This window comes from Artemia sp. Qi Xiang Cuo, chromosome 16 (genome assembly GCF_049724085.1).
Source record: "Artemia sp. Qi Xiang Cuo chromosome 16, ASM4972408v1, whole genome shotgun sequence".
NCBI lineage: Eukaryota > Metazoa > Arthropoda > Branchiopoda > Anostraca > Artemiidae > Artemia > Artemia sp. Qi Xiang Cuo.
The window spans coordinates 36,948,165-36,972,587 of NC_142809.1; the positions used below are offsets into that span (position 1 = coordinate 36,948,165).

The window sequence follows — 24,423 nt, forward strand, 5'->3', positions numbered from 1 at the left end:
CCATTGGGACTATCTTCGGTCAAAAGGCAACAAGCACACATTTCACCAGCTGTGTTTGATTTCTACCAAAATTTACACTTAAGGGTTTCTTGAGTTTGTTAACTTTATGTACATCTGAGCTACTGATAGTCTGCTTCCAATATCTTAAACAGCACATCTGATAATTATCTAATAATTGAATGTAATTGTAAATGCCATTTCTTTGGATGTTTTTAGCTCCCTGATAATCATTTACCTCATAAATAAATGCATAGTAAACATTGTGTACCTATATTTTGCTACTGAGCTTACTAATAGCTTGGCCTTCCTGTCGTCAAACGTGGACTTGATAATCCCTTAATAGGTCTTATTATTGCGATGAGGTTTATTCTCGTTCAGAATCGTTTATCTTCTGAATATAAAGTAAAAGTTATTGCTATTTTATACATCACTGAAATTCAAATACGATATGAGGTACATTTTGTTGTCATATAACTCTTATGCAATAATCCCCGAGCTATTATTTCCTATAATAATTTGTATCGCTTTAAAAACGATTTATCTTAAAGGAAAAAAAATTACATATAATTTCGTCATGTTACTGAATTCTAAATATATAGAAGTTAATTAGCATGTGACGTGTATCTGTGTTACTGATAACTCGTTATTATTGGAAAAGGAATGTCTGATAATGGCAAAATAGTTGTTTCTTAGACAAAATTTTGGCTTTTCCCATTAGTTTGTTTAAAAAACAAATACAACCAAAAACTTATCGAAAGTGGCGTGCAATTGAAGGTAAATTACTACAGGTGTTTTCTAGACTATCAATCAGCCACAGAATTTTATTTGCCGTCTTTCAATTGAGCTTTGACAAATAAATCCAAAGATTGTGCCGTTTACCAGGCATGTGGATCAAACAGTTTCTCGAATAAGCAGTGTTTATATGGTTTTGTGTATGTAGATATGGTGGTATGGTAAGAAGTGTGGTTAGAATAAAACGTGTAGTCTTCCATCTTTACTATGCATATCCCCAAGACAAATATGTGTACATCGTATTTCAAGTTTCTAGCCTGAGTGTGTGAAACAAATACTGTCATCTTCGTTCTGCCTACATTTGAAAATATTTATAGCAAGTCTCTGTTGAATGCACTTTTACAAACAGGCACAGCATTCGAATTTTCAGAGATCTTTATAGAGGGAAGGAGTTAAGACTGAATTTTCTTAGGCGTGCCTTAGCCCGATATTAAGTAGGGAATCCTCCCTCTATATCGTAAAATTTGAGATTGATATAAATATGGTTTAGGCGGGTTAACACAGAGGGCCATTTGGGGGACGTGCTTAAATAAAAGGCAGTTTGAGTGAGATAATAAGTTTGTATTTTTTAACACTAATGACGGCAATCGAAACTAATTTAGTTTTTAACTGCTCTGTTTGTCGGTTTTGTCGGTTGCTGCATCTGTTTTGTCGGTCAATAAAAATCCTGTAGGACAAGAAAAGGCCAAACCGAGTCCCAAGGCCCGCTATTGAGAAAAATCCTAAATTAAAGTATTAATAAAGGATTTTACTAGTATTTATGGTGCAAGAAGCGTCACGTGCAATGAAGTATTTTTGGTGCAAGAAGCGTATGGTGCAATGAAGTATTTATGGTGCAAGAAGCGTCACGGCAATTATGTACATTGTGTTATCGAAATATTCAGACCTAATTTTCTAACTTCAGAGTCAAAACAGGCTGGATACTTTCTGCAAAACTGTGTCACTTTTCAAAAGATGACGTAGTCTCCATAGAATCGAAATTGATAACAGCCTATTTACAGAGGGGTTTGATACAATCAGTCAAGGTTTAGTCTTTATTTCAATCTTGAAAACAAACTGGGCTGTAATTTTCTACGGCAATTCTGAATATGATAGCTAGTCATAAATTTTCGAATTTTATTTTTTATTTTTTTATGAACACTAGTTTTAAGCAAGTTTATATCAGTTGAAGACTAATTAAATCAGTTAAAAATCTCTTTCTGAATACCTTTTAATTTCTTGGGTACCGCAATTGCTATATTGCTCCCCGATTTATGGTTAATTCGTTTCTGAATGCTTGCAAAGTGGATCAACTTCTTCCAAAAGACCCTTGGTGTTCGTAAAACTCGACTGCGTTAATTTAAAAGGCATTACGTAACGTTTTTACCAAACTGAGATTCTTCGCCTACATTCTTCAACTCGCTATATTATTTCGATCAACTCAACTCATTTTTCCACAAACAACTATCTTCTTGGAATTTTTGATAAGAATAAGACAATTTTGAATATAAATGTTAAGTATCCTAGTCAAACTGAAAAAAATAAGATGATTAATTGTATTCTAAGTGGTTCTCTTTTGCGAGAAATTTACATAAAAGATGTACTTTCTCATCTAGATAATGTCTAACCTTTCGATTTAAAGGTTTAGAATGATTGTGTCGTTATTGTTTTCTTCTTTTACACCAGTGTCAGTTTTAACTACAAAACCTTTTCCTAAGCTCTATTAATCCCATCTATTGTTTTGTGTCTACTATTAAAATTAATTTCTCTGGAACGAAAGTTGAAATGTTCAACAAGTCTCTTTGGGTTTTTGTGAAAGCTACTCTGTAGTAATTCGTTTCAAAGATTTTCTACGGTTTGACATTTTTTCTGCTATTCTGATTGAATTATTATATATGTTATATTACCAATATTTAATTTCAGGAATTGATGCAACCTCGTTTCACAAAAGGAGCAAATCCTTGGGTTGAGATAAAATCTAATTGGTATGGCCCTTTTTTAGATGTTCTAGAAAGCAGTGGAGTCTTAAAACGGCACGAAGATGCCTACAATGTTATGTTACTTGACCTAACGGATGGCTATGAGAACTAGTAAACATAATTAATCATTTATCTTTAGTTCTTTTTTTTTTCAAACACATTGTCATGTTTGTCCTGATTCTTTTGATAATAGATTCTTTATTAATTTTGCAAATGTCTATATTAATATTAATAAAGAGGTTAGGATGTCCTTGCGGGCTTAGAATAATCGACTAATGTATTAGTGACATTGTATTCTGAATAAGGATGAAGTTAGTTCCCAAAATAAGTAATTAACGGTGCCCCGCATTAAAGCACAGACTCCGCTTTGAAGGGTAAACCCTTATTCTAGGATTTAATAATACCTCAGGGCAGGAGGTGGGGAGGAACTATGTAATGCTACTGGAGGTTCCGTTGCACTTTTGAAAAAATAGAGAAGTTAAGGGAACTTATTTCTTTATATGTTGAAACTGGAAGTACTGCTTTGTATTTCCAAATCCCTAAAAAGCCATCCTCGATTGGCATACTGAGGAATATGAAGCAAACATTTGACATGAGGGGCTATAATTAAGAGAAGACATGTTGAAATTTCTCTAGCTCCAAGACTACCTCTCATGCGTACATAATATGTCAAATGTAATTGGATTCAAAAATTTTTGACCTTGTTCGAAATTTTACATAATTTTTTCTTGTTTTGATCCTCCAGAAGAAACTTCCCAAGAAAAGCTGAAAAGACCGAATTTGTGCTCTCCTTTAAAATTAATAAATTGCTAGCTACGATCTTTGGGTTTAACAACAATGATATTTTCCTCTCTAGGAAGTCTTGTAAATAGACTAGCACCTTTCCTAAAGGGACGTAAAGACACAACCATAGAGCAATAGTATATCTACAGTTACAGTATATATAAATACTCATCGGGCATTGGTGAGGTTGTCTTGCGCGTGACACGGTTGTCATCTCTTTATAATTAGGATGGAGGAGGAGCGTGCGTAGCTGTGTTGGCCTCAGGCGGCTTGACGTTGCGGCGAGTGTTTAGTAGTAGTCGTAGCATTACCCAAAAAGAAACTTCCTTCAAATTGTACAAAATAATTTATGAAATTAAGTTGGCTATTGCATATGTGAATGACTGAGTGGGGGAGGAAAATGGTTTTATTTTAGCCTCTTTCAGATACACTTGTTGATTACAACAAAATTTTAGGAAACGCAAACATAAAAGCTTCGTCTGCAAGAAGCCATAAGTGTTTACTCTAATTTTCCCATTTCCCTGAAAATCTCAACTCCTGGTGGTGTTATTATGTGTCTGATTTTCTTTTCTTTTTAATGTTCAACATGAATTTTGAAACATCAAGTCTAATAGCTTTAGAGCTAATCTCGGGTCTTAACTTAGTTAAATTTTGAAGGCTAATCTTTGATATCTGGAGTTAAACTTTGGAAGCTAATCTTTGATACCTGAAGAATTTAATATTAAAGTACATTTGTCCATTTTTCTGCAATTTCAAGCTATTACTACCCAGTACAGCTGAAATTCAATACTTCAAGTGGCTTCATGACCTAATTGTTAATTCATGCATCGATCGAGACGTCAGTAGTTGCTTAAGAGTAAATCAATATAACCTTCATTTTTGTAGCCACAGTAGACCAGACCCACGTGACTTTGTTTTTGTTCATTATTCCCATCTTTCACCAAATGTATCATGCTTAGCAAATTGGTCTTTTAATTATGGGATTCAAATTTTGGCATCTTAATCTGGGGTCAATCCACTTAATTATTTTAAGTATAGCCAAGTATTGCAGCTAAGGACAGGAATTAATTTCGAATGGGGGGGGGGGAATTCATCGATGCAAAACGATCAGAAGATTTGCAACTTATGGAAGAATATCAAGGATCACGAAATTTTGGAGAAAGGGACCAGGCCCAGAGACTATTTAAGTCTCTTTGGACTCAGCTTTTACACTCACTGAACTAACTCACCACAACTGATAATCAGTTACCCTGAGTGGCCTGGGTTTTCACTTCTTTTTAACCCAGTTTAAATGCTAAAAAAAAATGCTTAACAAAAGCTTAAATGCTTTAAAAAAGCTTTAAAAAAATGAAAGTGTGCAGAATTGATTTATCTTCCAAAAATAAAAAGAAAAGAGGATATTTTACCATATCCGTGTTGGTGCTTTGCTTACACAAGCACTCACAAACCTTACATACACCTTATTTTCACAAACCTTGGAAGTATGTAAAAGCCCACACTGAGAGTTTTTATGAAATCCAATAATGTAGGATTGTATCACGTTGTAAGTTCTAATAGATTATATTTCAAGCAATTAGAGGATCAGCCAATTTTGAAGTGGTATTTTTTTTTTTTATAAAAATATGTCTTTGTAGAGATATTGAAAAAAGGAACTGTAAGTGTAAAGAAGGTTTTGGCCATTATTGTAGAGATTTTCCAAATAGTGTTTGCTTCAAGCAGACTTTAAAACAGGATGTCAAAATAAGGTGTCTGAAGCCTAGGTCACTTTTGACAGTGAATGAATTTAAAAGAAAAAATCGTAGACAATGTTTTGTTTCAAGAAGAATAATTTATATATTTTTGTGAACAATTAAATTTGACTTTTTCTCTTTCAAACGGAGTTTAAATTTCTAAGGCCAATTAGATGACTGATTTTACGCTATTTTTCATCAGCATCGTCGCTTCGGTGTAATTTAAGAAAAAAAAAAAACGCCATAACGGTAATTCGAAACATCCCGATCGCTAGCGGCTCATAGTTCCTTTGAAAAAAGCATTGGTACTTCAGGAACAGGGAGATCCCTGTAAAATGTGGTGCTATAAATTCAACTGAACTATACAGATTATCCTGATTTTTTCAAAGCATTTGATAAGTTACTTTGGTGAAACAAACCTAATTTCTTATAAAAAAAAACAAAAAAAACAAACACTTATTCAATTCACCCTGTGTATAAAATTTGCAAGGCATGCAAACGCAAGGCAAAATTGATGAGAGTGTAAAGGCGGCACCACCAATATTGATTAAACCGATAAATATTAAGCACCCCATCTGTAAAAAAGTTATATTAGCTTCTTGGGCATATTAAAAAGTAAATGTTTGTGTTTATACTCGTTCGCTTAGTGGTTTCTTTCGTGTATTTGCTCGTCTTGTATTATGCGAAGTGTTTAATTGTTTTATTATTTGTTTTCTTTTACTGTTCAGTATTCTTGCTTTTGTATGACGGGTCTTCAAATAAATAAATATCGTCGGCTGGAAGAGATATGGAGAAAATCCAGTGACTTTATGACCAGTTTAACAAAGTGAGAAGTCCGAAAATGGGTCAAATACATTTAAAGCGGATGGTTTGCCTCTCGGGAAAGAACGAAATATACATAAATAATGTTTACAACACGATTTTGTATTCCTTTTTCCTTTAGTTTTTTTTTTTTAATTAAATTGTTTAGTTGAAAAACATGCAAGTTAGAAAGGGTAGGCTACATGTGGTATTTTTAGATTTGAAGATGGCATTCGACAATGTTAGAAAGAATATGTTTATGATTGATCGTTTAAGTATCGATTTACCGTATTAGAATATGATTTCGTAGACCAAACTGCCTTCTATTTGCAATTAAAACAAAATGAAAATGTAGAAAACGGGTATAATTTTAAACAAGGCAATGGAAAAAGGACGAAAAAAACAATATTTTTTACCTAACAATAAAAGTCCGATTCTTCCGGGTTCACGTCCTGAAGCCTTTATCAACTGAAAGAAAAGGAAAAGAACAAGAACATAGAAACTAACGTAAAATAAACAAAACATAAAGAAGAGTAAAAAAAAAACACGCAAAAGCTATGCAAAACGAAAGAAAACTTTATCATGCTATTCATCCTACTGGAAGTTACGAAGATGTGAGTTTTCTTTAGTTTTGTATAGCTTTTGTGTGTTTTTTTTATTTATTTTTTTGCTTTGTACTTTTTTTCATATTTTGTTTACTATAGGCTAGTTAGTTTGCCCCTTTTTTTTCGTTCACAGAGGTTTTTGGACGTTAAACCGAAATACTCGAATTATAACTTTGTGAAATAAAGTTGTTTTATTTCGTAATTAAATAAAAAAACAAGTTTTTTCAACTAAAACTAAGGAGCAACATTGAAACTTAAAACGAACATAATTATTACGGACATGAGGGGAGTTACCCCTTCCTTAATCCATCATTTTTAATGGTAGAGTTTGTCTTCTTATTACTATCATCTAACGTTGATTCCTAAAACAAAATAACCATTTAATTAGAATAATAAACTTTTTTAAAAGTTTTAAAAAACTTTAGCGTGAAGAACGAGGAGGTATTGAGGAGGGGGCCAACCCCAGCATATTCTTAATAATTTCTGTTCGTTTTAAGTTTTCATGTTGCTCCTTAGTTTCAGTTGAAAAAACTTGTTTTTTAATTTAATTTCTGATCGTTTTTTAAATAATTCCGGTAAATACAGCTCCCCCTCCATGGAAAGTTCCTCCCACGTAATCCTTCCCCCCCCCCCAAAAAAAGAAGTATCTGTATACTTCCCAAGAGCCAATACTATATACAAACAAACAATGGGCAAAATTCATAGCTTGTACCCCTTCTCCCAGGGGCTGGGGGGTCAAGTCATACTCAAAGATATAGTTATTAGATCTTTCAACTATGCTGAACACCATGGCTATCTGAAAATTTTGATCGGAAGACTTTAGGAAAAAAGGGTGTGAGAGGGGAGCTAGCTGCGCACCAATATTTTTTGTCACTTAAAAAGGGCACTAGAACTTATGATTTTTGATCAAATGAGCCCTCTCCGGATCTTCTAGGATAGCCACTTTAATACGATCACCCCTGGAAAACAAAACAAGCTAACACTCATCCGTGGTCTTGCTTCTGGCCAAAAATGCAAAATTCCACATTTTTGTACATAGGAGCTTGAAACCTCTATCGTGTTTCTCTGATATGTCAAGTCTGATGGCGGGATTTTCATTCAGATAACCTGAGGTTTTGGGGGCATTTCCCTCCTTTTTTTTAAAATTGGGCGTTTTCTCAAACTCGTGACTTTTGATGTGTACCATTAAACTCGATGAATTTTATATATTTTGAACAAGCATCAAAACTCGATTCTTTCGATGTATCCTCGGTCACTATTAAGCCGCATTGCTCCTTACTTACACTTAGTTATCACGAATTGTTTAATTTTTTCATTGTCTTATAGAAAAATTACAACTGTTTTTCTATAATTTCTTTTCAGTTATTAGGTAGTTGATTGGGGCGTATGATGTGACAAAGTTTGTGGCGTAGAAGGCAGGAAAATTCTCTGAGATGATTTTGTCAAATTTGGGATGAAACGTCTAAGTTGGTAATTAACGCGAGTAAATTGTGTCTGTGAATATTTGCAGATTATGTCGTTAGTGACTGAATCAAGGGATAAAGAACAGTCCCTGATTTCTAGTTACTTACTTGTACTTGTTGCACGTTCAAGCCACATCCAGGCTCATCGTGGTGCCCAGCAGACGGCGACATATCTCCTTCCAGAGGTTTCGCTCAAGGGTGGCAGGCTCTACGATATCCAGCCACTGACAATCCCGACGACTGCCGTATTTTCTGAACCCTCCGATTGGCTCCAGATCAAACTTCATTGTCAAGAGCCACGTCTTCTTTTGGCCTCCTGTTCTCTTCTTCTATCCCGGTAGAGGAAGACATTTGAAGCACACCCCTTCATTTGAATAAAGACTAATTTCTGATAGTTTTTCAAAATTATGTTAAAAATCCACCCTCCGTGGAAATACTTTCCCAGAAATCCCCCTACCCAAAGTGGAAAGTTGCTCCCGTGGAAAATTCCTCCCGCGGAGAATCCCCCCCCCCTCCCCTAAACAGAAAGATCCTCCAGAAAATCCCAGCTCCGCTAAAAATTTACTCCCGAACATCTCCATAATGTTAAATTTAGTCTCCAAAGACAAAGTAAGACAAATAAAAAGAATTTCGTATAGGAATTTTGACAAATTCCCCGTGTAAAAGTTTCTCTGGAAATCTTAACCACAGAAATTTTCCTCCAGATGGCAAATTCTCACCGTGGAAAATCCCCCTCCCCCCCCCCAAAAAAAAAACCATGTTCTGTATACTTCCCAACACAAAATATTGTACGTAAATAATTGTAACTTCAGACCTTTCCCCAGGGGCTGTGGGGAGGTCATGTTATCCCTAAAGGCATAGTTATTGAACATTTCAACTATGATAACAAAATGGGTATCTCAAAATTTTGAACAGACGACTTTGAGAAAAAAGGGGCGAGGGAGGGGGGCTAGCTGTCCTCCAATCTTTTTGTTCCCTTGAAAAGGACACTAGAACTTTTGCTCCTCAGGTTGGTAACTTTTAATAGATAACATTAAATTTAACGACCTTTATATATTTTCAATTAGTATAAAAATTAGATTCTTTTGATATATCTATTGTTATCAAAATTCTGTTTTTTAGTTTCGGTTACTATTGAGCGGTGTCACTTCTTACTTATTGTTCATTACCATGAAGTTTAATTGATAACTGTTGAAATTTGATAACAGTTCATTTTATAATTATAGAAACCAATGACCGATTTGAAAGACTTTCAGATTTGAACACAAATTTTGGGTTTTTTCATAATACCAAAGAATTTGTTTTTTAGTGGCACGAATGTTGATAATATTGAAGTGAATTGCCTTAAACTTGGTGAAAAATATCGTTATGATTTAAATCCCATTCAGTTATTCCGGGTACTTAGTTATTCTGGGAATAACTGAACACAGATACATTCCTTTAAAGAAACCTATAGATAAGTTAGAATTAATTTTGCAGTACGGAAATGAAGGGGTCTTTGCAAAAGTAAGAATTGCCTATCAAATATTATTAGCAATTGGAATGTCGGTGGCCAGTAGGGAGCGGTCGTTTGTAAACTTAGATTAAATGTTAACTTACCTCAGATCGACTATGGACAAGGAGCGACTAAACGATTGAGCGTTAATGGGTATAGAACGCGAAGAATTACAAGTAATCAATTAGGACTATATGATTAATAATTTTGCAGAGTTCAAAGTAAGAAAAGTCAGACTTAAATAAATGGAATTTTTTTTTAATAAATGAAAATGTTCTTAAAATTTGGCCTGAAAATTTTTGGGAGACAAGGAACTGCTAATCAATATTTTGCCCCGGGCACAAGAGAGATCAGAACTGCCATTGAGAGATAGAATTTGGTGTGAGGGTATATCTGGGTGTGAAAGAAGAGCTTACATATTTGGGTTGTAATTTGGAAGCAAAGGACACGTTCAGTAAAAATTTAGAAATAAGTTTGGAGAAAGGAAAGCGAGCCTCTTTTGTCGTGACTGCGAGCCAGTAAGCCAAGATTAAATATGTAATGATGTTAAACAAATATTTCTTACGAAGACAACCCAGACTATGCATTATGCGAGCGAAATTTTGGGATAAGAAATTGCTACTATGTTGGAAAGTGCTCAAGCATAATATGTTGAAAGGGTTCTTGGAGAAAATAGATTTGTTAATAAATTAATATGGTATTAGTTTTATAGGGACTGGGAGCTGGCATCGAGAAGCAGAAGACTCATAAATATGATTACTACTACTACTACTACTACTAACAAATCGTTGCAGCACCAATATACTAAGAGACAACAGACCTGCACACGTTTCCTCTCCGCCTCAATCTACTCATAGCTTCGCTCATTCCCACCCACCTTCCAAGAAGTTCCAATTTCTTTTAAACCCTTTCTTGTGACCTCTCCCCACCCTATTCGGAGACGATCTAATTTTCGTTTGGCCCTAGATAGATGACCAAACAGAACAAACTTGAGCAATCTTTCATCCGTAAAACGTGACCTAGCCATCTCAACTTTTCTTCCCTTATAGCCCTAGAAAATGGGATAGAACTTATCATTAGGTTGATAGGAAAATTTAATTAGATTTTGGAAAAAGCCCCTAAAGATGCCTAAGTTCTGGCTTGTGGAGCAGCGCATTTAGGTACCCTACATCAGAGTCAGAATGTTTCGTGGCCAAGTACAATAAACGGGATATTGGATGATTGTGCTCAGCTATTGAAGTTTTAACTTTAATTTTTGCCAAATGTATCGGTGTAAAGGGGAAAAACCTTTTGCATCTTTTAGGGGGTTGCAAAGAACCAGTACTTTCAAGAAATAATTGTTTTCTTATTATTTATTGATAGAAATAATTAGTTCATAATAATGAAAAAAAGCGATTTGGGAGAAATTCGAAAGCTGGGGAAATTTCTGAGATTAGGAATGAAACATAGAAGTCTTTTTTGTAGGTTTTAACTAATGCCGTTTGTTGATTGCTGTTTTGTTCGTATTTTTATAGCTCTTGTTGGCTTTTATGCAAATGTAAATTATAATCATTTATGTCTGATATATTGAAGCTTTTTTGAAAGAGGGTTTCATTTTATTTTTGAATGTGAAACGTTGGAGGATTTAAGAGGCCAAATCTATCAGTGTACAAGATACGATGAAAAGCGGCTGGTAAATGTGATTAGGGTGGGGTGCTACCTATGGTGTTGTTAGACAACTCACATGATCCCTCAGGGTAAGTATGGAGAATGACGAAATTGTAAAGTGTTATTAATTAAATCTAAAAGCCTAAAGCTTTTCCATTTAAAGAGAATTGAAAAGCTTCTGTTTTATGCGGGCTATTCCCAATAATTGAAACCCCTGTCTTTGGGGCTGAACTTATCATGTCACACGTAGCGGCACATTTTTAAACTTTCGACCAAAAAAACTCAACTTTCAGGCCATCAATATTATTTCCTCGTCTCTTGTACAAATTAGAGAGAGGTAAAATTCCACTTAAAAAAACATGACACTACTGTCTATCAGTTAACATTTTTTAATTCCAAACCACAAATTCAAGTGCTATAAAAAAGAAGATAAACAAAAGCCTAATGATTGGTCTCTTTGTGACCAACACAGAAGAAAGATCATGAAGAGACGTTTTATGATCCAGCATGAAGACCAATCAATGATACAAAAAATCAGCTAAATTCGCATCAAATGATACCATGAGTAAAATAGTATTCTTGCAAGCATATTTCGGCTAAATCGTAAATGACAACTTTGCAAAATGAAACCAATATTTCAGTGGGTCAGCTGCCAAATCGACTTACTTTAATGTTAAACAACGGAGAAAAGTGAAAAACAAGATTACATTGATGATTTTGATTATAAAATGCCAAGTATCTAATGAAAAACTCTTAGCTTACATTTTCAAGCATAAAAAATCTGCTATTTCACGAACAAGCTATTCCAAATAGATTCGATTTTTGTTAACATTGTTTAAAAAGAAATATTCAATTCAAATCTTTTTCCTTTTTTTTCAATCTGGGGCTTCAATTCTTCTATTACAAAATTTCCCTTGCGAACTTCCAAGGTCAAAAATCAAAAGACACTTTGACGCTAAGAGGTTGTCGATTTGGCTTCTGAACTGCTCAATTGAATGAGGAAAGCTGGTGGTTATACTTTCAATCTCATTAACATATCATCAAGATTTCTCAATGTTTCATTTGAATGATCTTGCTTGTACTGACCTTTAGTCAATGAAGAGAACGTTAAAACAACTTGCTTCAAGAGCTTATAAACAGATTTGCAAGTGCTAAAAGCTTCAATCCAGTTAGAGTTGGAGAAAATAAATGAAGCCAAGTTGTGCAAAAAGAATCCATTGAAGCATAAAACCGAGTTGCTTTCTGGATATGGACAATCGAGTAGCCGATTCATGTAAGTCGCAAAGTACAGAATCATTTGAAATTCTGCATATTTATGAACGGTTCTTTTGTAGTACTTGCACGCATTCGAGCTTTTCGCCGCATTGTCGTATCTACTGACTTTATATTTTGGTTTTGCAATGCTTTTCTGAGTACATCCGCGATCTTCTAAGATTTTGATCGCTAAATCACAATCTGATTTATCCAATCTGTTCCAGAGATTTTTGATAGTATTATCTGCATCACCCTCCATTCCAGTAAAAGGGTCAGATGCGTGATTCTGTCTATGACCATACGTTCCCACCGATCGCTGGACAACGAGCATCAAAATCAATGCGTCCACCTGATGTGAACTTGGATTAGTTTGATTATTCCAAAAGATCATCGAGCCAATAAACATTTGAATGTCCTTAGGAAATTGTTTGATGGTGTTAGATTGAAAATCATTGAATTTCATCACTTGGTTGAAAAAACTTTCCTTGGTCCCCAAAGGTAGTGAAGGTATGTCTTCTAAGTTTGGTACTGTTACGCCTCTGCCTTCATAAAAAGGAATATCACGTTCTTCAATTGTCGCTCCGGACCTAAACTGTACAGCCAGGTGAGCAACTTTCACATTTGTTGGCTCTAAAGAAATGTTTCTATAATCATGACTTAAAAGCACCGCTGACAAACCTTTAACAATATCCATCGCTGGTAATAAGCTATAGGGCTCTTTTAATTCTTCCACCTGGGCAAAATAAAAAAGTTCGTGAGTGCAAATAATCCTCAAGATCCACGCGGGAAACGAAGCTTCCCGCGAAGCCGTCATAAACCATCGAGGCAAAGCTCTGTTTCCTTTTGAATTAATGGTTATTTCCTTTTCACGCCCTTTAAGGAAATGTTCAAGAGCAGTTGGTTTTCCTTCAGTTTTTCCGTAATATGCTAGAAGCTTCTTTAACTCTTCCTTTTTTTCTTCCTCGACAAGAGATAATATCTGAAACAGAAATACAAAAAGTGAAAAACCTGTACTACAAGGCAATTAACAGTTGTACATAGGAGATGAAGAGCCTGTACAAAGATTAGGGTAGTTGCTCACCACCCAGTTGGTATATTTTGTAGCTATATTTTATGCGTACCTTCTGTTACTAGATTTCAAAGATTTTAAAGAGCGACATTAAAATAAAACGAGTTGAAATTAACTTAAGTAAGAAGTAAAACTTCAAAAGATAAAAATTAAAAAAACCAGAAGAAATTACACCAAATGATAAAGTTAAATTCAAGATGAAAAGAAATTTCTAGAAATAATTGGCGCCCACCTCAAACCGCTTAGTCACGTGAATCATTTGTGCGCATGGATATACGAGGGTGCAGAGGGCGGTTGTTTGTCTTCCGATTAGTTTCGACCCTTCATCAGGCAGTATAAATTCTACCTTCCTTGAGCGCTTCTCCAACTTTCTAGGACTTTCCGTTTAATATGATGAGACCAAGAAAAAATTACAGTTTGTTCTTTGACAACCACTATGATTTGACATAGATGACGTATATCCGACGTCAAATGTCATATAGATGATGTCAGATACATAGATGACAGGCATTTGGTATCTGAAAAGATGTTGCTCCCCCTACTCTCCGAAAGAGATTAATTAGAAAGTTTAGTTTTCTAGACGCAAATTTTAAGGAATAAAAGCCAGCATTTTAAAAAGCTATGCTTCAATTTGTCAACAATAAACTGCTGATTACAAGCTGCAGCATGGGATTTGAACCCTCTTCCCTGGAATTCAGTAAAATTAAAAAGTCCAGAAAGGTCTAAGATGAGCCTCTTTTAATTAAGTCATATTTCGTAATCTGAAGTAACATGTCATATAGTTATAGCCATCCTGCTACGACGGAAAAATGATAATTTAACTAAAATATATCAAACTAATATGATTTAAACCATGTTTCAGTCTTACTGAAAAGTTTCGCTCGGAGTGGGAATTTGTTATGGGTCTTCTTAGACCCATAGGGAAAACACTCAATAGTTTTAGTTAGATTCCTCGTGAGGGACAAGCAAAATAAGGAAAACATTGAAAATTTTGCATTAAAAACTTCACATGGAATAAAACGAGCCAATATATTTGGTGAACAAAAAAAAAAAAGTAACAGCACAAAATGTTAAAAAGACACAATTTAGTTTGGTTGTGTGTAGGGGGGGGAGATTAAAAAAAAAGCCATAAAACCCAATAGGAAAGATGATACCTACTTTAAACTATGCTATTACTATACGTTTGTGTAAGAACCTTATGTGTATGATGACGCGAAATAAACTAAACGTGAATAGGCAATGTGCGCATTTGATGGAGCTTATTGTCACAATGTTCTTGAATCACCAATTCGCACGTTATAGCCATGTTGACAACCAGGGCAAGATTAAGACCTTGCGGGTACCCTAGACTATTGTAATCTCTGACCCTCCTTGGGCGAAGGTTATTTCACCAAAACACATATTAAAAATATGCTGAACCCCAAATTAAGGCTCCTTCTTCTCTAAAATATCAGACTGAGCCCCCTTACCTCTAGCATAGGGTCTCGAATAAGGTGTCAAATCTGGAGCCATTTCTTTTAATCAGATTTTTCATTTATTTTTAATGAAAACATTAGCTTCATTTTAGCTTAAACAAAAATATATGTAGTACAAATATATACAAACATTTTACTCATTTTTGAAAAAAAAAATGCAATCATTCAGAAATACTCATGCATACGTGCTTGAGTACAACCATCAAGCTAGAGGATCCTTAGGCTAAAGCCTACACTAGCCTATTGGGGATACAGCATTGCTGGTAGCACATCTTGCTGGTAATTCTGACCGAGGTTTTGAGGTTTTTAGTAACTGAGGTTTGAGGTTTTGAGGTTTGAGAGGGTGTAAGGTTTTTATGAAGATGTGTCTTGTGAACTTTAGAGGAGGCTCATTTGATTGGAAATGCATGTCAAAGAATGTTAAATATAAACGCATGTATAAGAATGTCAAATATAAGAAGTTTCAAATATAAGAAATATTTAGGCGGACGTTGAGCTAAATTCAAACAAACTATGAGCATGTGAACTTTCAAAAAGGTGACAAAGTAATATCTCAAGAACAACTTATATTATTAAGTTAGATCTTTAAGAGTAAGTTGTGGGGGATTTTTAACTAGCCAGAAGGCACTATGTGTATAATTTTAGTATTACAACTACAGTAACGGTAACTAATGACGCTAAGAGTATTAAGGTGAAACTTCTAGGAAGTGTTTAGGGGGCGTTCCAATTAAACGAAAAAACTGTATACATGCAGGTTTTTAAAATGGCATATAAGCAATATCATAGGCAGCGCCACTCTGGAATAGGTAGAAATATCATTAAAATATTTTAAGAAGCCAATTCGATTCAAAATTAAAAGTTTTAATGTCCTTTCTGTGAGTAAAAAGAGATTGGAGGGCAATCAGCCCGTCTCTCAAGCCGATTTATTTCACAAAACATCTAGTCAAAATTTTGAGACAAATATTTTGTTCCGCATAGTAGAATAATCCAGCAACTATGTATTTAGGGATATTGGGCATGTCAACCCCCCACAATTATGCCAAACTATAGATTCTTATACAAAAAAAACGAAAAGATATAACTTTTTTTTTCATGAAAATGACTTTGTCAACAAAAAACGATAAGAAATTCATCTAAAATAACTTTTTCCACAAAACAAGCTTATCAAAGCAAAGTAAAGATCTCCATTGAGCCAAAAATGAGCGGAAATGAAGACAAGTAATCACCCAAGGGTAAAAATACCACACATCGCTATCAATAAATAAATGAAACTAAATATGAACAGAAATTAGAATATATATAGCCGAATCAAACTTGAAACGAGAAAAAATTAACATTAGTAGGGCTGATAACCCCCATCCCTTCTCAAGATCAGAACATAATTTGCACTTTACTGAAAAATTATGTTTAATTTTTTTTTACTTTTTTACTTAAATAAGTAAACAACTTTTTTTACTCATTTTTTTGCCCTTTTTTTATTTTAAGAAATAAATATCAGTACAGGTATATTAAACTGACAATCCACGGTCATTTTTTTGTTTTGTTTTTTCAGTAAAGCCATGCTCTGGTCTTGAGAAGACATGGGGTTGCCAGCCCTAGTAATGTTAATTTTTGCTTGTTTGGAGTTTGACGATTTATTTAGTATAATTTCTGTTCGTTTTGAGTTTAATTTAATTGTTGACAGTGATTTGTGGTAGTTTTACGCTTGGAAGATTATATGACTTTATTTTTGCCCATTTTTGGCTTAATAGAGCTCTTTACTTTTCTTTCTAAACTTATTCTGTGGAAAGTTTTGTTTTAAATTAATACAAATATACGACACCGTCATTCAGCGAGAGGGGGCTGCCCCCCCCCTTATGGGCGCCCATGCATCTTTCTGCAAAGATTTCCGTTCTTTTAACTCATCTTTGTTCTAAGATCTTACAGCTCACTGATGTTGGCAAAAAGTGTGAAAGACGCCATCTTTCTGACATATAGAACAATGATGAGAGAACTTTGATGATATACTCATCATTGTGCTTAGACCGCTGATAAGAGCAGAATGAAGAAAGACGTTTGTAAAAGAACGCTATAAGATTTAAGATCTTAGCACAAAGATGAGTAAAAGAATGACCCAACAGTTTAAACATTCAACGGCAAGACGGAAAGGTCCGTTTGCTGTCAAAAATCGTTTCTGGGAACGGTTAGTTGTTGTTTCCACACAAATAAAATCAGGTCGGCGGCTTTTTGTTGTCGTTTTATAAATCACCAAATGTTTTACAAGGATAGGGGATTAGCCTATCACCCAGCCTTCTTTCTTTTCTTGCTTGAGATAGGCTGTTCACCGAGCCCCGGGCTTGAGAAAAGAATAAAACGTTTTAAATCACTTAATAATTCACCTACAATAAAATAAAAGTTCAAAATAGGGATAAAAAAACTTTTTTAATAGACAGTGTATAGAAATTCACAAAAATACCAGATATTTCGGTCACATATACAGTGACCGTCATCAGTAGTAAAACTTTTACACTGTCTATTAAAAAGGATTTTATCCCTATTTTGAACTTTTATTTGATTGTCATGGAAAGGCAGTGTGGTCTCCGAAATTATCTATATAATTCACCTAGCGTAAAATAAAGCTTTTGATTTGAATAAGGAAACTAGGGAATCCAAAAGTAAAAAAAAAATAGAGCCCTAATTACTTGAGTCTGATTATCAAAAACAGAGGGTATAAAACTGAAGTGCTACGTCTTAGATAAGGGACTTCAATTTTCTGTCCTTTATATACTCATTTCAATATTGTGACAACATATGTAAGAAGTAAACTCCAAATTTTAATTAGCCATATTGGAGGTTGCACATGGTCTTGATACCTCAGAATATTTTTTTATGCTCCCGCAAAACCAAAGGTGCAGATCTTACACTAGTTCTTTCCCCAGTTTAAACAGTAGGTTTTATGCACCAGTTGAACCTTTGCTAAGGATCCTATTGATGAATTTGACAGAATAGCTCCCTCCGATTACTGTTACGGATAGACGTGTAATACCAAACAAAGCTGTTTGCCAAGTACTCTTTGCTAGCCGTATTCTCCTCCCGTATTCTCCCAATAGAAGCGTGTCATTGCAACTACTACAGCTAAGCAATGTCAAAAAGGTGACTTTTTTATTCTAGGGAATATCATTTCTAGGTTTACAAGTGAAACTTTGTGTTTAATCCTAGAGCCTCTCTTCTCATAGTACTAACTTTTTCGCATGCCAAACCAGCACCTACATTTATATGCCACCTATACTTACAAAAAAACAAATTCATAACTTTACCGCACCAAGAAAACTCTTTAAACTCGAGCATGCTAGTTAATACTAAACAGATCTAATGTTCAATTGAAAGTTTAAAACGTATTTTTTAATAAACGAAAGTTTATTAAATGATAAAAACTGTTACTGACAAAATAATCCCCTAGCTTCGCTTAGCACAAAATGTATATTGTCAACAGCTAAAAAAGTATATTCAAACAAAAAAATATGTTCGAAAAGTATGTACCCTCTAATAGCTTTGGCTGTCTCAAAATCTTCTTCTACCCCTAAGACCAACCTCTTTCCTTTCTTCTTCTTTCCTCTTTGCTTTTCCTACCTCTTTCCCTACAGACGATTCTTTAAACAATTTTGCTCTTTCAGAAGTTGAGGTGAATCATACTAGAGCACCTATAAAATTGTGTTAACAGCAAAGCTGACAAAAGGGAATATTAATCATGTAGATGGGGAGTAGCCCAGCAAACGTCGTCTCCTCCCCTCCCCCTAATGTTTTAAATCTACATGCTAAAATAGAAGCTTATACGAAATGTACGACTTTAAAATAAACATAAATAAAAATAATCAAAAATCTTGGCCGCTTTGCAGTAAAGAATTGTTTAATAAAAATGCCTTTTAGAGCGAATTTAGCTTTTAGCGACACAATTTCCAGCTGCGAAGCACAGCGGAATGTTTCTTCGCATGGCAAAATATTTGAGGGTGTCTTAGTGTACTGTATATTTCAAAACATAATAGACACGCGAGCTATGGTATAATAAATAAATAAAATACAACAAAATATATTGTTTATGCTCATTCAAAATAACTAACTTTATTACTTTTAAAGTTGTTCATCAGATGAAAATTTGCTTTATCTTAGAAGTAGGGGTTAACCTCTTCTAAAAGAGGGGGTGGGATCTTATTGGAAACATTGCAATGAAAATCTATTTGCATAAGAACCCTTAACAAATTAATAACGATTTTCTACTATGACTTCATACATTCGGAAATTTCTGTTTCTTTTACCAATGAACAATTATTGTTTAAGAACTTTGATTGTTTATTGAAAAATGCAATGACAAATAATACATTGTACAAAAATGAGACTGTACAGTTTGCACAGTTTCATGAACTAAATCAGTGAAAAGTAAAGTTTCCAAAAGTAAAGCGTTGCGCCGTTGAGGCTATGCATACCATACTACTTTAGTTTAGCTTGTTTGTGTTGGAGATGTAGCTCATCCTGAGCGAAGATCGTTTCAACCATTTATGCAGTGACTATAGTGCTAGGTTTATTGATAGAAATGACAGCAAAAGAAGCCGACGCTAGCACAAAGAGCTTTTTGAAAAGCAAGCGTTTCAGTTGTGGACCACTGGCTTCATCTATCGTTGAAAATGTAATCCCATATCAAACTATACAAACCTAACGAAGATGTCGCGCCCGTTCAGCGCAAGTTTAAAGGGAAGCGGAGACGGCGTGGGAAAAGCGCAGGCAGGAGAGTCCAAGCACATAAAGAGCGCTGTGTACTTCAAGGTGGTGACCACTGTATACCAGTGATATCCATAGTTCGGAACAACAACAGAATCAAAAGGCCAAGAAATAACCGATACTTGATATGTGTAGTAACTATAGGGTATTCAGCACCTATGCCAACCCTGAGACCTTACTCTCCTGATAATCCTGTGGACCACCTCCCCTCGAATAGTTCCCCTCCCTTTCTAAAACCTGTAACGCTGAATGCCAAGACATATCTTCCAAACCTGATTCTTTGCAACGCCCGGTCCCTAACCAACAAGGTTGATGAATTAGAACTTGTCTTGCTCATAAACTTAGCACCATTAGCAGTAATTACTGAATGCTGGGATATGACAACCGAAACGGGTGCAATCAAAGGATATCTGAACTTTTTTAATACCAGACGCGATAGAGATGACAACCGACGTGGAGGTGGCGTAGGAATCTATTGCCGCGAAGAGTTACCATGCAAACAACTTGTTATCCCCTCAGATTCGTGCCACGAGACAATTTGGCTCTGGTGCAAACCGAAGGGGCTACCAAGGATTTACTCATGCATCATAATAGCAGCAATATAGTATCCAGAAGGTGCGCTTAATAGGCGAGAATTAGTGACGTATCTGCAATATCAAGTTGGCAGTTTTCGGAAACAGTACAGGCAGTTTTCGGAACTCCTAAACTAATGAATCATAGCAGGAGTCTTCAACTTAACCGACAAAAAATGGATTACTCGTGTGTTGGACCTTAAACAAGTTGTTAATGTTCCCACTCATGAAAGTGGAAGCATACTGGACCTCATACTGACCAATCTCGAAGCGTATTATGAACCACCATTTTCCTTAGGACCACTTGCAAAATCTGATCACAACTTTTTATGCTGGAAGTCAAAGAACAGAAACCGTATACATAAACCAAAAAAGACTAGAATACTGTACAGACCACTGAGTGAAAGCTTCATTCAAGCCTTTGGCAGATGGATTGCGAACTTCAATTTTGCTGCAATCTGTGCGATAACTGACATCGATGAAAAGGTCGAGACACTATATTCGACTCTGCAACAAAAATACAGCGAATTCTTTCCTGTCAAAATGCACTTGGTCTGTGAAACAGATAAGCCGTGGCTAAACTCAGAGCTCAAAATAATGATCAAAAACGATGCAATCTCCATGCCGTGGGAGAAGTATCGGAGGGGAACAAGTTGAGAAACAAAGTCGTTTCAGCCCTCCGCGTATCTATATCCGTATATCCATTATTTGCTGGTGATATCCGCTCTGGGTGGACCAAACTTACTTGTGGCTGTCCCCAAGGAACGAAACTAGCTGCCCTTTTATTCCTTGCAGTCATCAATAAAATCCTTGCAGAATTTAAGGAGCGTTTCAAGTTCGTTGACTTGTCTTCGCTTATCAGATACATAGTAGAAAACGCAGTAGCAAAACAGCAGTTTGAACGAACAATTCTTTCGGAATTTGTTAACCAGTGTAAATCTAATAGCCTGCAACTGAACGAGCAGAATTAGAAAGTTCTACGTTTCAACCCGCTCAAACGAGATATTACAATACCAGATGTTCCCTTTCCAATTGTTTCGTCCGCGACAATACTAGGCGTGACTTACAATCGATTGCTCGTTTAAACTGCACGTAGACAATATCGTACGCAAAGGACACTACTCAATCCAAAGTTTAACGAGTATGCGAAGGCTGGGTTTCTCAGATCGTCAGTTCTTACTGGCTTATACGACATACATCATGCCAATCCTTAAATATTGTTGTCCTGTCTGGGGTCCCCAAGCACAAAACACTGCCTACATGTCAGAGGAACTAGAAGACGTTCAAAAACATGCTACTAAAATAATTCTTGAACCCAGGTATGAGAGTTACGAGCATGCCCTTGTGGTTATGAGCTTGCCCCCCAAACTCAACAGGCATCAGAACAGACTACAACCCGTCAAGTGATGAACGAACAGATTTGCAAATTCCTTCGTACCATATTTTGTTAGTGTATTAAATAAGTGATTTTTTTTCTTAGATTATTGTAAAAATAGCCTAATTTAGCGTTCAGTTTTGTTTGCTACAAAAGCTATTTGATTAAACGAATACGAATACGAAAAAAAATAAAGAACAAAAACATTCATAATTTTCCAATCCCCCTCTGTCACTCCTTTACAGAACAAGCATAATCTAAGAAAATTATTGGAAACAAAACCAGAATTAGAAAAACTAGCTAATTAACTGAATTAACAGAACGGAATTAACTAAATAGGAGAACTAAACGAGAATAAAGAATGAGCCGAAGAATTAAACGAGAATGGAGAAGGGCAAATGAACACCTCAATTAATTTATTAGTTGAAAGAATAGAACTAAGAAGAACATCGTTCGAAACAGATTTAAGAGAAAAAGTATTAACAGAAAAAAATATTGTCCGTGGTTCTAAAAAAAAGAACAAGAGCATAGAAAATTTTCCACTGTGCATTCCTGTAAAAAGAAAATAATAATAATATAAGAAAATTACTAGACAGAAGACTTACCTTTGAAGGAACATCGTCAATCTTGTGCTGTCTTAACCAAGATGCAGCAACATCTATCCTGGATTGGAAATTAAAGTTTTTCTGAGTGTTACGAGGGCTTGTCAAAGATTTAAAATCACACAAATCATCTCCAAGTAAAACTCCCAGATATGGTAAATGTGTACTAGGCAAAGAGAGATAATCTACAAATTTATCAGCCAGAAAAATTTTGCATTTCAACGAAGATGAACGTTTTCCTCTCGTATATTTAGCCATCATACCTCTGTTCAAAGAGTTTAAAGGTATTTGTTTGACTCCAAAGATCAAGAAATCTGAATCGCTACTTAACACGGGGTAATGCAAGGCTTTTGCTACAAAAGCAGTCTCCTCATCAGCTTCAAAGTCATTTTGAATAACTTTGAAATTAAACATTTTGCAAGCATTGATAAATACCTCTTCGCCAAAGAGTGGAAACACATTATTTCGGTTTTGGTTCCCCAGAAAGCATTTTGTAGACTTGCGCAATCTGTCCAGACGATTTTTCATTTTTTTGTTTTTATTTCTATTGTCCACGCCAAGTCCTCCGTTTAGAACCATGATCGGTGTTATATTGCATTGTTGAAGTAATGAATTAAAATCGCAATACTTGGCAAATAGCTTGTCATAGTTGCCTCCAAATGCAGGATCCATATCATAGCAAGACTTATAAATAGTAACGGCTACATTGTTTGCGTCAACAATCACTGTAGTTGACGTTAATTCATGGTCTTTAAGAAATTTATCTCCTTGTCCTTCAATGTAAGAAAACAGTCCTCGAATACCCATTATGAATCTGATTGGATACAGCCTTCACATCCGCATTCGGAAGAGAATCTTGACCAATGAAATCCCTGGAAAAAAAAACACATTCACTAATGACTCATTGCCTGGCAATATCTAACAAATACTTGGTGTATTTTTTTCATTAAACTCCTTACCTTTAAACCTTTTATGACAGGAAATATCATCAAAGTTGTTATCAGAGTCTCCCATATTGGTGGAAGGACCAATGACCTAATTCATTTTGTAAGCAATTGGCCAACACCCTTGAGAAACTCTGTAGCTTTTTATTGCATTTATGCCGTGGAACAATGGCAAGAATGTCAAAATGGAAATCTCAGATCAATGCCTTGGCAATTTTATCAGTCTTACCAGATTAATTTTACCAATCTCAATATTGCCGTTATTCTCTAAGATACTTAAGAAAGTGGTCCATCAAAACGTCTTACAAAGCATGGAATACTAATTGAGACACAGTTCCGTTTTCAGAGAAGCCACTCTACTAGTCATCCTGCTAATCACCTCGCTGACTTCGTGAATAATCATAGGCAGCGCAATAACACTGCCTAAGTAAAGAGCAATGTGGGCACAATGTATTATTATTTTTTTTTAGACCAGGGTACTTCGTATCGACGAGTTGTCGTAGAAACTTCGAAAAGAGCAGAAATTGAATGGGCTCGAACCCTTTTTATAGTCGAAAGCGACTGGAGGGCAACTAACTTCCCTCTCACGCCCACGATTTCCCCAAACCTATCCAATCTAAACTTTTACATAGCCATTTTGTTCAACGTAGTTGAAAGGTCCGGAAATTATGTATTTGAGAATGACACCCCCCTCCCTCTACATCCCTCAGGGCAAGAGTTGTAAGTTACGCCCCGGGGGCATATAAGATTTATACAGAAAGGGTGATCGTATAAAATTCGGAAGGGGCTTGTTGGATTGCTAATCAGAAGTTTTAATATCCTTTTTAGATTCAGAGTGATGGGAGGGTGGATGCCTTCCTACCCCCCTCACACTTATGTATTTTCCCGAAATGCATCTGATAGAAATTTTGGGATGGCCATTTGTTGTAGAAACTTTGAAAAAGGCTTATTTGATTGGAAATTGAAAGGGTTAGTGCCCCTTTTTAATTGGCGAAAGTAGTTGGAGGGCAACTAACCCCCCTCCCTATCTCACCATTTTCCCAAACACATCAAATCAAAATTTTGAGATAGCCATTTTGTTGAACGTAAAAGAAAGATCCAGAAAT

General features: G+C 35.4%; 2 protein-coding genes across 6 annotated transcripts in view; one reads left to right on the forward strand and one right to left on the reverse strand.

Moving 5' to 3' along the window:
• LOC148942857 (uncharacterized) overlaps positions 1-2,964 on the forward strand; it is a 129,359-nt gene extending 126,395 nt beyond the window's left edge. For all 3 annotated transcript variants that reach the window (XM_089101952.1, XM_089101951.1, XM_089101950.1), the window contains exon 6: positions 2,695-2,964. In XM_089101952.1, the coding sequence (XP_088958078.1) occupies positions 2,695-2,862 (168 nt within the window). In that variant the 3' untranslated portion in view covers positions 2,863-2,964. The remainder of the gene's footprint in view (positions 1-2,694) is intronic.
• An 8,668-nt stretch (positions 2,965-11,632) lies between these two features.
• Positions 11,633-24,423, reverse strand: part of LOC148942860 (protein asteroid-like) — a 49,309-nt gene continuing 36,518 nt past the window's right edge. For 2 of the 3 annotated variants that reach the window (XM_089102810.1, XM_089102809.1), the window contains exons 2-3: positions 22,377-23,245; positions 11,633-13,507 (exon numbers count right to left, since the gene is read on the reverse strand). In XM_089102810.1, coding sequence (XP_088958936.1) covers positions 12,287-13,507; positions 22,377-23,180 — 2,025 coding nt within the window. In that variant the 5' untranslated portion in view covers positions 23,181-23,245 and the 3' untranslated portion in view covers positions 11,633-12,286. The remainder of the gene's footprint in view (positions 13,508-22,376; positions 23,246-24,423) is intronic. The other variant, XM_089102808.1, reaches the window with a different exon arrangement.